The sequence below is a fragment of the Hyposmocoma kahamanoa genome, unplaced genomic scaffold, assembly GCF_003589595.1.
Source record: "Hyposmocoma kahamanoa isolate Upper Pololo Valley unplaced genomic scaffold, ASM358959v1 224, whole genome shotgun sequence".
NCBI classification, from domain to species: Eukaryota; Metazoa; Arthropoda; class Insecta; order Lepidoptera; family Cosmopterigidae; genus Hyposmocoma; species Hyposmocoma kahamanoa.
The window spans coordinates 764127-777028 of record NW_020653743.1 but is presented as its reverse complement, the minus strand read 5'-3'; the positions used below and the strand labels follow the sequence as shown (position 1 = coordinate 777028).

At 40.7% G+C, this 12902-nt stretch overlaps 1 protein-coding gene across 1 annotated transcript; it reads left to right on the top strand.

Annotated features, from left to right (window-relative positions):
- The first annotated feature begins 4939 nt into the window (after window positions 1-4939).
- Window positions 4940-10438, top strand: LOC113228243 (facilitated trehalose transporter Tret1-like). Its single transcript, XM_026461510.1, has 3 exons — window positions 4940-4945; window positions 7654-7789; window positions 9135-10438. Exons 1-3 carry the CDS (start codon window positions 4940-4942, stop codon window positions 10436-10438), a joined length of 1446 nt encoding a protein of 481 aa, XP_026317295.1.
- Window positions 10439-12902: the final 2464 nt, after the last annotated feature.

Here is a 12902-nt window from a genome sequence, read left to right as displayed (position 1 = left end):
ATTCAAGGTACATGACGTAAAATTTAAAATAACTCTATATTTTAAATAGTATCGTAATAAAAATGTATAGTTTAATGAAGTATTGTTTGTACAATTATTCGGTGGTATTCCAATTCACTCCAAGGTATATTATTCAGAAAAGATATATATTTTAAGGAATTTAAATTTTAGGTCTAGTTTGTTTTTAAAAGTGGTCAATAAAATATCGGCACCATCATAGGTCAATGGGCACCATCAATAAATTAAAGGTGGGTTAAATTTTAGAGAATGGACAGTCACATGGCTGTATGTCTATGGGAAAATTACTAAAGACTTAAGTCTAAGACATTATCACTACAATTTTTTATTCTATTGTATTGTGTCAGGCCGACTGAGCTCGCCTCCAATGTGAAACGCACCGATATATTCTGAATTAATGTACCTATTTTAGTGAAATTTTTAATTAAAAGTTTGCTGTGGTCCCAACAAGGGGCCTACCATAACCTTTCAAAAAACAATCTTATTTCGATGTAAGCTTATAGTAAGCTTATTATAATATTATTCATATTCGCACGTGACAAATCTATCAACCAAGTAATGTATTATTGCTAAAGTGACTGAAAGACTAATGATTTCCCAATACTGTCTATTCCTTACTAAAAATGGGAAAGAAATAACGCTATATCAACTGTATAATGCCATCTCTTTCTTTTTTGATGTTCTGAATATAGATGTCGCTGTCATAATTTAACGAAATAAACATCGCGTACTTTTATTAAACGAGAAATTATTTCCTATATACTATTAAATAAAAAATTAAAAAAATATTGAAGAGGTAAATGTAAATAAATAAGTTCAACTTAACTTTTAATCATACAAATCAATATTTAGACACTAAATTCCAAAATTGTTACCATTGCATCCGTGTAACTATCTTAAGGGTCGTATTCCAGAACTCTACTCAATGCTCAATTCAGGGCTTGAGAATAATTTAAAGCACTCGAATTCATACTCAAGTCCTTGTCATTAGGGTCATATTTCCAGTGCTTGAAATCATGCTCAGGTCCTGACTTGAGCATTGAGTGGGGTTCTAGAATACGACCCTAAGATTGCTAAATTTGACATAAGAACAATATTACTTTAATGTCAAAGTCGCGTCATAGTACGAACTGAGCGCATGAATAGTCATAAAGCTGGCAATAAAACATCATAGTTATTATTATTATTTAATATGTATAAAAACATTACAGTTTCCTTTAGGTAAATACATAGTCAATAAGCTTACTTTAAGCTAGTCATGGTACGAAAAGTCAATGTAAGGTCAAAGTAATATTGTTTTAAAAGGTTGTGGTAGGCCCCAGGAAGTGTAGTATTTAAGAAGGGTTCAATTTAATTTACTTACGTAATATATAGTTAGATGTGACCGCAATTAATTAATCGCAATAAAAGTTACGTCTCTGGGTGGCTTCTGGTGCCCAGTGGAGTCACACAGGGATCTTTACTCGCGCCTCTCCTGTTTGCGATTTTTGTGAACGATATCGACCATTGTTTTAAATTATCACAATTTTTATGCTTTGCAGATGATATAAAGATTATAACGCCTATTTCTTCATTGTCTAATACAATCCTGCTTTAAGAGGATTGTAATATAGATAACCAGCTTGACCTTAATACGTCTAAGTGCAACGTCGTCATTTTTAGCCGCAAAAGTTATTAGTGCATTTCAAGCCTCCAAAGCTCTCGAGTTTGTGATGCGTAACTCCAGCGATTTCTGACAGGCTAAAACACCAAAAATTTTATATTGCGCATTTGTCCGCATCCACCTGGAATACACATCGCAGGTCTGGAGCCCTCAATACCTTACCTACATATCGCGAATTGAAAATGTACAAAGAAGATTTATTAAGTGTTTATGTTTTCGAACTAGGGTAGGGTAGCGGTACGAGTCAAACCGGTATCTTGATATATGTAATAAACATTACAGCCACTAGAAATGCGACGTCAGATAGCAGACCTAGTATTTTTGCGAAAAATTGTGTCTGGTGTCGTGGACTCCCTAGAAATCGTGTCCAAGATTTCTCTTAGAGCCCCTACAAAGTCCCTTAGGTGAATTCACTTTTGTGCGTACCTGTGGCCTCTTCGAATTTTCGGCGGAATGCATATATCTATCTGTTGCGTGCGAGTAATGGTTTCAATGTGTTGTCTAAGCAGGTTGATATTGGACCTTATTAACACCAGTGTTGCTTCAGTGAAGCGTCTTTTTTTAATTCAAATGTAAGTGTGCATTTGACCTCCATCTCACCTGATAGAAAGTTATGATGAGGTGGACGATGGAGCATGCACACCTAAATAATGTCTATTCAATCTCGGTTTGAAAAAGCCCAAGTTATAACGTTCAGGGAACAAGTCTGCAGGCAGGGAATTCCACTCCATAGCCGTTCGCCATATAAATGTGGAAGCGTAATGCTTCGTGCGAACCTTTGGAATATCACAACATGGGGTTGGAACCCAAGCCTACGCCTAATCCCTCGGTGATGGAAAGGGGAAGGCGGAATTACAAACGTGTAATTCCATCGCACACTCTCCGTGATATATCCTGTAAAATACCGATAAGCAGGCAACTTTACGGCAGTGTTCAAGGCTTTACAGCTTCGCCTCTACTGTTTCCGAGTCACTTATAAGCCTCTTGGCACGCTTGTCAATATAATCCAAGGTGGCCAGTTGGTATGTAGCAGAGCCATCCTAAAGGTGGCAGCAGTACTCCATATACGACCGGACTTGTGTTTGATACAGCTGAAGCAACTGTCCCGGTGTGAAGTAACGCCTCACCATGGAAATGATGTCAAGCTTCCTGGCTGCATTTTTGGCCATGGATTCAGTGTATCTGCCGAAGTTCAGATTGGACGACAGGTCCATTCCAGATAGCTGGAGACGGTCGGCTATCGGTATGAATATATCACGAAAAGTCGGAGTCAGCTCAAAGGGACTCCGTTTTGTGGAAAATATACACGCCTGCGTTTTGGTAACATTAAATTTGACAAGGTTGGCATCGCCCTAATTGAAGACTGCCTGGAGTGTCAAATCTAAACGGCCAACCATAGACTCTCGACAAAATTGGATTTCCTCTCTACTGACTCTTGCATTGATCAAGTACCTATCTACAACTGTGCTTTCATCAGCATAATATGCATATTATGCATAGGTACCTGGAATTAACATATCATTGATATGCAGCAGAAAGAGTATTGCAGACGGTATGGAACCTTGAGGAACTCCGGTATCTATCGTCCGATGTTCGAAAGAGTACCTAGCCTTCTAAGACCACTCGAATTGAACGTTCACTCAAGAAATCCGAGATCCAATTGCAAAGGTCAGTGGGAAGCCCATAACATGGAAGCTCACTTAAAAGCTTGTGTGCCAGACCCTGTCAAAGGCTTAAGAAATGTCCATAGACACTGCAAGTGCTTCGCCTTGCTTTTCTATAGCCTCGCTCCATATGTGATAGGCATACAGAAGGAGATCCCCAATAGGTCGCCCTCGTCGGAATCCGTACTGGCGATCACTGTGTAAACTTGTTACCGTTTCTGTTTTTCATTTCATTTAGGGAAGTCAATAAACAGGAGGAAGGCAGATGAACTGCCACGCGAGGGTACAATCGGATTGGACACCGCGGGGACGCCCGAATCCCCCCCGGAGATGGCTACCTGGTCCTCCCCTCCGGTCGCCAACCGGCAAGGTGGAGCATTCCGGGATTTTTCGTTGGGTGGCGGGGCAGCCTTTCGTGGGTGGCTTTCCTGCTACTTGGGCTCCCAACTTCCCACGATCGGCCAGCGGTGTACCAATGCAGCTGTTCAGATCCGACCTCCTAATGGCAACTCCCGAACTCGAGTTGGTACACGATGAAGACCATTTGGCGACTCGACTACGTCGGGAGGGTGGTGACTAGCCACGCCCGAAACCTGTCGCCAGTAGTTGTTGCTCTTTAGCGCCACCCAGGGGTTACTTGTAGGATCTCGAGGGTAAACCTACGGAAGTGAGCAACATTAACCCCCAAATCTTATTACTTTGTTGTTATTAGTTTGTTTTTTGGCGAGTAGGTAATTACTACTTAAGTGCTGTGAAAACGTCATTACCTATATAGTATAGTTACTAGTTATATAGTTCTAATTCAATGCGCATTAATCGACTTAATGTGTGTCTATCGGGGAGGACCTATAATTGGCTCTCCATTTTTATTATAGTTTTTACTCCGTAAGATAGCCGCTGGTCTTCCAATAAGTTAAAATAAAATAAAATAAAATAAAAGTATTTGGTTGCACCATCGATCAAACGCGGGCGAAATAGATCCACCCCCGGGCCTGTAAGGGGCGCGCGGGGTGCTGGGGGGTCACACGAATGACGCGATTCGCGTCGCGCGCGCATATGGCGCTACGATTCAGAACGGCGATGGAAAGATTTTTGCGCGCTATGTACCATTATAATTCAATACATATAATTTTATTTAGCTGGACACCCTTTGTACGTGATAGCACTCGAGTTCCCACTAGCATTGTTATCAGATGATTCCGAGTCGCATATCGAATCACATAGCCATGTTTCCGTAAAAACTAAAATAATCGTAATTATTGTTAGAGATTGTGCAATAGAAGCTCAGGCATTTCGTACTGAGGCCCCAAACATTCTGATAATAAGTAAATAATTTATGCTTTAGTGGCATCATTTAATGTACAAAAAGATAGTAAAATGAGTAAATAAATAATAATAGCTCGGGGTGTCAGAAACAAAAGCCAGTTTACTGTTTTACTTTTGTGAATTTTAATTACCAGATGAGTTGTATTATAATTATTTGTTTACATTGTATAATAACAACAACGCACAAAATTACGAGAACAATTCTACGATCGTGTGATCGCGTTCGGAACATATTATGTAATCAACAGACTGCTACGTAAAGGCAAAGATGCGGGTAACTCAGAATAGATGTACATAATTATATTCTGTGAATGTGAAATGTGTGATGTTTGATGTTTGAGTAGAAGAGAATGTTGTGTGTGCGAGTATATAAGTATAACAATAAGTTTATGCACGTCTTGCTGCAAAGCTTGGATGTATTAGAAAAAAAAAAGAATAAACCAGAATATTATAAAGATAAACTGTAGCGCACATTTAGTCATTAAAGTTTGATTAGATCTTCTTTCTTCAGTGCCGCCATAGCGGGCGCCGTCATTTTTTCGGCAGTTACTGATCCACACGTTTCTTTAAATAATGGCCTCTTATAAGCCATCAGCTCGTTGATACAAACCAGACGGGTTTCGCCCTTAAATCCCAGATCATCCGAGGATGTTACTTATACGATCGTATTGTTGTTACGATTGAAGCTCGGTTTTAAGTTCATTGATTTGTGTTTTTAAATCATTGATATGCAGTTACGCTGGAGTTGTTACCTTTGCTTTCCAATTGGGTGAGCGATGGTTTTATGGAAATTTGTTCTCGGGAGAGAGAATCTGTAACAGATTTCATCATTCATTTATTTGCTCCCATATGCAATTTACTTCGGTACAGATTAATTACAGATCCTCACTCTGCTGCTTTTTAAATTCACACAATTCACGAAATTCAGATAATTCAGGTTGTTTTCTCTTTACACGTCTAATAGCAATATTCGGATAATCCATGGGTTGTGACAAATTGGACAAAGGTCCCGATTGACCAGCTAAGATGTCAGGTGGAGATCTGAGTACCTGATGAATATGCTCATAATAACAGACATGACAAATTTAACTTGATCTCGAGGAAACTCGTGAACGTAGTCAAGTTTGCAAGCGAGATAAATTACAAGAGTGTTATTTCCACCCGTACACACGATTCACAGCACAATACACAGTCTCACCGTCACCGGACAAGCAATTAATATACTAATTGTAAGCACATACCCTGAATTTTAAATGTGATAGTGATATATATGTTTTTTTAAGTGCCTAGTGGACGGAACGAATGCACGTCTGCGTCGTACCGCGTCCGCTATAATAAATTATTTAGATTGATTGATTCACGTACTTGTTTCTTCTTTAGTTGATGTAGTGTTGTTATTTTAGAAACTATTTCAATCAAAGTCTCTGAATACAGTTTTAGGTATTCAAATGGAGTTTAATTTCTTTTTTTTTTCTTATTAATAGAAATCTTTCATGGGTCGTTATCAACCCTTTGGGTATATAAAGTCTTAAATAGCGTTTAATGAATCCCAGTTTGTATTCGACTTTCCTTTGTTGGGGGAGACAAATATTACCCTATTATATAGACTGAGTACATGGTCTGCAACGCTACAGATCCCCTACCCGTTCGCATAGGCGAAGACGCGGTCGAGCCTACGGGCCAGTTTAAATACTTGGGATCTGTACTTAGCGCGTCCGGAGACATCGACTGCGACGTCAGAGCCCGAATCGCAGCCGCTTGGGCAAAGTGGCGTGAGGTGACTGGTGTCACTTGTGACCCCAGTTAAGCTGAAAGGACAGGTCTATAAATCCATCATTAGGCCTGTCCTTTTATATAGCAGTGAAACGTGGCCCGTACTTGAGCGCCATAAGCAGGAGCTGCGTGTCACGGAAATGAAGATGCTGCGCTGGATGTGTGGAGTTTCACGGAAAGACCGTGTCAGAAACTCCCGCATCCGCGGCAGCCTTCACGTCCGTGACATTGCAGATAAACTGCAAGAAAGCCGCCTACGTTGGTACGGCCACATCTTACGGAAACCGGCATGCTACGTGGGAAACAAATGTCTGGCTATGCCACCTCCGCCGGGCCCCGGTAGAAGGGGCAGACCCAAGAAGTGCTGGCTTGACGTCGCCAAGGGTGATATGCGTGCCAATGGTCTCACCACTAAGGATGCTGAAGACCGTGCAAAGTGGAGGAGAAAAAGCAGGAAAGCGGACCCCGGGCTCCGCAGCAACACTGCTGAGGACGCAACCGGGACAACGCTCAGATGAGAGAGAGAGAGACAAATATTACCCTATTATATCAATACGAATCTACGTACATTTTGTTATCGTTGATTTATTGTAGTTTATTGAATAAGTGCATTTATAGGAAATGAAACTATTTTTCTGGATTTAAATCGCGTATATTTGTTTTTTCAAATAAATCGACGTTTCGGGCCCTTTACAGGTAAAAACAAATATACGCGATTTAAATCCGGAAAAATAGTTTCATTTCCTATGTGTAACAATCGCGAAAACCTAAGAACTCGATAAGTGCATTTATTTTTTTTAACATTTTGTTGGAAGCTTTCACAAATTTCGCACATATTTATTTATTCTACAATGGACCTTTTAACACTCAAAAGTCAGTCTACTCGGGACCACGTTACAACGCGGTTGAAACGTCATGTCCCCATGTACGTAATGGTAGAATATGGAGACGGAGACTCCGATGAAAAGAACTGCCGCGACTTGATATGCTAAATGTTACGGGCTTGTGACATGGCAAATAAAGTAAAGTTTTTTAATCTTTGAATCTAACACCAACAGCAACTTTTGTTCCATGACTTTTTACAAAACTTAAGAAATTTACCAAAAATAAACTTTTAAGTTTTTATTGTACTATCCTTGGTTGTTAAAACAGAGACAGTGTCAAACAGAGGACATAATAACTTCAATGTTTAAAATTGAATGATTTCAGATATGGGTGGTGTCAGGAGTCCTTGTAAAGATGATGTCTCAAGGCATGGTGCTAAGCTACGCGTCCAGTCTGTTGCCGGCGCTACGAGGACCTGATTCTCCTGTGGAGATTGATCTACACACTGCTTCGTGGATTGGTAAGATAAGAGTGATGCCACACGATGTGTTGGGATAATGACGTTGCATTGCAACGCTGCGTTGTACTACATTAGTATAAATCAGAACAACATGCCTGAGCGGTGTACATGTAAATTAGAACAACTTGCCACATGGTGTGTTGATACAACGCGCAGAGACGGATAGCATGCGCATCGGACAAGCGGCTAGGAGACGACGACGGGGTCCTGCGGTACGTAAGGCACAGACTAGAATCTTTCTTCTTCTTTATTCTTTTTGTTCAACTTTGAAGATCATGTATTTAAGAAACAATAAAACGCAAGATCGTAACATAAATACAATTAAACTGTCACAAATAATGGACCTCATCATCAGGCAACAAGTACAATAAGTGCAACATAGTAACATAATGAAATACTTAATAGAAAGAGCTTCGTCGGCAACCAAGTTTCTTAGTGTGTTATGTGTGCACACTAAGAAAAATCTATCACAATGTATTAGTCATAAAAATTGTATAAATATTAAAGAATTGTAAATATACTCAACTATCCACTACCATCTGATTTTCACTCATCCAACTCATCATCCTGCTTAGTACCCGCTACTCCTCTCACTGTGGCCAAGGCCCCCTTAGCCGTCAGAAGATCGGTCTTGTGAGTCTGCTTGACCGGCAGTGAGAATACCATTCCAGTACACATTGCACGACGTGTACTTCCTTACCTCCTTCCAACCTTCCGTTTATCACCTTAGATCTCCTGGTGACAGACTTCCCGTTCATATCTTGTATATATACGAGTACTTCACCGTCTATATATTTATAGTTAGGCTAGGCTACACACCGTTACGTTGTAGGGCTACACTATTAGATAAATTCATAGGGATGACCCTTGAGGTCTCACCGTTAGGTTTAATAGGGCAGTTTATTACTATCTTAACCTTACCGTAATTTCATGCACAGCAGGCGCGTAGGCGGTTGGTATTTGCTGCATACAACACCCCATACTACACTGACAGACAAGCACTACCACCACATTAATAACGCTGTTCGAGCGTCTTTCCAGTGTCGGCCAGTTTCTTGCCAACGCTCGCTCAACGTCGACAACGAAGCGTCGACGGCGACGCTTGCAATGTACATTTTAAGAATTCTTTTTGAAGAAAGCGATTATTAGATTCAGATTTCTAAATCTAAACACACTGGTACTTATAGCACAAAGAATTCCCTACTTTGAAGCCAGGTAATTGGATAATTGTCTAGGATATGTCATATTATCACATCGTTATACTAACTTGTAATTAGCAAAACTAAGGTATACCTTCATTAAAGACCAAGTATTTGCTATGATTATATAGTAATTTTTTTTTCAGCGTCCTGTGTTGGCCTGGCTGTAATACCAGGATTTTTCCTGGCGTCCGCCTTTATGGATCGTTGGGGGCGAAAAATCACACATATCTTGGTAATCCTGCCCGAAATCATCGGTTGGACGTTAATCTACTACGCATCATCAGTAGTAGCTTTTTTAATTGGACGGGTTCTATGCGGTATCACAGTGGGAGCTACAGTTGGTCTTGGAGCCATTGTCATTGGTGAATGTTCCAGTCCGAACCTTAGAGGAATGTTCTTGAACCTTAAGACAGCTTCGGTATGTCTGGGCAGTACGATTGTCCATTTACTTGGTAACTATGTTTCGTGGAGAATTATAGCTTTGTTAGCTATCATACCTAATATTTTTGCGTTGATAAACACCATGACCTGGTATGAAACACCTGCTTTTCTAGCTTATAAGAAGGAGTTTGAAAAAGCTAAGAAATCTTTCTTATGGCTTAGAGGACATGACGACAATTCAAAGAAGGAACTTAATGAATTAATAAGAGCACAAATGAATACAGTAGACAATCAGAACGTCACAACTCTTATGGAATACGTTGTAGATTTCTTCAAGAAATTTACAAGAAAAGACTTTTTAATTCCGGTTTTTATATTATGTTCCGGTTCCTTGCTTTTAGAAGTATCTGGAAGACATTATTTTCCTGCTTACGCATTAGACATCATAGGAGAAGTAACGGGTAACAATTCCCTTTCTTTTTACTACATATTAGCTATAGACTTGATTATCACCTTAAGCGCTACATTTTCTTCGTTCTTAGTAAAAATCGTGAAAAGACGGACATTACTCTTTGCCACAGGGTGGGCAGCAGTTGTAACAATTGCTATTACTTGTACTTATCTGTTTCTTGTATCAAAGGATGTGATATCGAGAGACAGATCTTTCATACCCATTTCATTGTTTGTGGTGTATTTTGTGTTAGTGAACTTGGGATGTACACCAATTCCTTTGACATTTTTAGGAGAAGTTTTACCTTTAGCTCACAGAGGAGCAGGATCTGCGATTATTGGGATCGTTGCGTCTTGCAATTTGTATTTGACACTACATGTGACTCCCTTTGCACTGGTTAATGTTAAGGTATATGGAACTTTTGCAGTGTTTGGAGGTACTATGGCGGTGTTACTCACGATATTGTACTTTATAATGCCAGAGACCAAAGATATGACGTTGCAAGAGATTGAGGATTACTTTAATTATGGAAGGTTTAAAAATGATGGAAAGTTTGAAAAAGGAGATGAGGTATCAAAAGCTCTCATGCTTCCTGAGACTAAGCTGAAGGTGTGAGCTAGTTTTAATAAGTTTTAATAAGGAAATCCCGGGTTTGATTTGCGATCGATTTAGGCGAGCCGCTTTCACTGATATATTTACATCATACAGTATTGAAATTAATAGTCTTGGTTTAGTTAACTTTTATCGCACTGAATCTCTTTTTCGTAGCTAGTTGTCAAACTTATTCTTGAAAGTGTTAATAGCAGTGACAGCAAAAACAACATCGTCCGGTAGTTAGATATGTCTTGCAGATTGTGTGGATGACTTCCACTGTCATTGTTTGGAAAAATAACGGAGAAGAAGAAAAGAGTAGATAACGGAGTTAGCTTTCTTGGCTATTGTAGTGATATGCTCATCATCACACTTTAAATTTAATACAATATTGACTGTCCCATCGATATCATTCTGATATGATTCTGCTCCGGAGCGGGCGACCGACTGGACGTGTGCACATCGACTCCCGAGCGACCGGTCGCGACCGCGCGACCGAGCGACCGAGTGACCAACCGACCGGTCGCGACCGACCCACCAAGTGTTTGAGTGACTGAGTGTTTGAGCGACCGAGTGACCGGGCGCTGCTGAGTGTCCGACCGACCGTCTGGCGCGAGTGACTGTTCTGGTGGTGGTGAAAATGCCTATTTGAACGTGCTGGTTCACTCGCTCGCTCCTGTGCCTTGTTTAATTGCACTGTGTTGCTAATCAAAAAATGTTTTATAAGAATTTAAATATAAAGTTGAAAATGTCGAATACCTCAGTAAATAATTGTGCTGGATGCAATCAACCGGTGCCTAGCAAGGAGTTTATGTGTTGTTCTATATGTAAGGCCAAGTATGACCTAGAATGCATAAATATCAGTTCACAACGATTTTACTCATTCTACATGCACGATAAAAATCGCCGTGATGGTTGGAAATGTCCCCGTTGCCTGAGTAAAAAGCCTAAAAGTTGCAATCAGAATACACCCGTTCATACTAATGCCTCCCCGGAGCAGCCGAATAATGTCACACTCCGCCGACAGTTTACATCGAAGGACCTGTCTAACACAAGTACGGACAAGATTGAAGATTCTGATGATCACGGAGCTGGAATCATGATGACTTCTACGGCGGAATTTAAAAAACTATTGGAGGAAATGAGGGCCATACGTAATGAAATTAGCGTATTCCGCTCCGTTATATCTGATCTCACGGCCACCATAAGTTCACAAAACTTACATTTGCAAACGCTTGAAAGCAGAATCGTGGAATCGGAGGCGAGGCCAGTTGAACCCCAAAGTCAAGTAATTTCCAACTTGGAGAAGACAATCGAGCAACTCAAACTGGACATAGAGGAAAGAGACCAACACATGCTGGGAAACGATATTGAGATCGCCAACTATCCGGAGTGTAATAAGAACTCCACTCACGTCGTTCTGACAGTCGCCAAAATTCTGGGAGTAGAGGTCGGCGAGCGTGATGTAGTAAGCGCGGTGCGAATAGGTGCACCCCTCGCGGCCTCCGCTGGTGGCGGCGTGCGCCCCCGACCCATAGTCGTGCGCCTCGCGTGCCGCGACCAGCGCGACGCAATGCTGCGGGCCGCGCGTGTGCGCCGCCGCCTCACTGTGCCTACCAACAATGAAAGTGGCACTTCCGTGCACTCCCACCTATTCTATATCAACGAGCGGCTTACCCGCCGAAACAGACAGCTGTTCCTAAAGGCGCGAGAGGCTGCCAAGCGTCTGAACTGGAAGTTTGTGTGGACGCGAGATGGAAAGATCTTTGCTCGGCATGAGCATGGCGGTGAGCGTTATCGGCTTCGCTCTGAGGCGGACCTCGTTGCGGTTTTTGGGAATAACGTTGTTTGTGATGTTAACCAGAGTGAGCAGTAACTTTGATGTAATGTCAATTATTTTGTTTATTTTTGTTCTTAGATTTTACACTACAGAGATACAGACTTATTTGTGTAATATTGTTATCTCTTTTATATTACGATATAGGACTGTATCCACGGTTTGTTATTTCCTATTTACAGAGGAGTCCCGTCAATTTAACGATCTTTATATGTGCTCTTTTTATAGTTGTGAATCTTTGCTTATCTTTTGTTTTGTTTTGAGTGCCATAATTTGTTTGTTTGTAATAACCGTTATCCATTGTGCCTGGAATTGCTGCAGTGTCGTGGTGCTATTCCTTTATATCGAGAAAGTGCTACTGCGCCGCTGTTGCTACCGTCTGACTCCTATTTTTGTCCTATTACTTCCTTTTTTATATTCAAAAATAAGCGCCATCTTACGATTCTCAAAGGGTATCTAATTCATTCCAAATTTATTACGATATCGCATTCTTTTGTTTTTCAATTTATCAAAAAAAAATCATTTACACTGGGTCTTTTGAACAAGGGGTCACTGGGAACAAAGCATGATGAATTTTTAGCTGCATTAGAGAATCGTTCGGTGGACATTATGGCTATTAACGAGACATGGTTAAAAGAGAATGAAGAAAAG

What these genes read in the sequence shown, in the direction of transcription:
- LOC113228243 (XM_026461510.1), top strand. An exon ending in ACACACTGCTTCGTGGATTG is followed by an intron (nt 7,790 to 9,134) that starts GTAAGATAAGAG and finishes TTTTTTTTTCAG; the next exon opens with CGTCCTGTGTTGGCCTGGCT.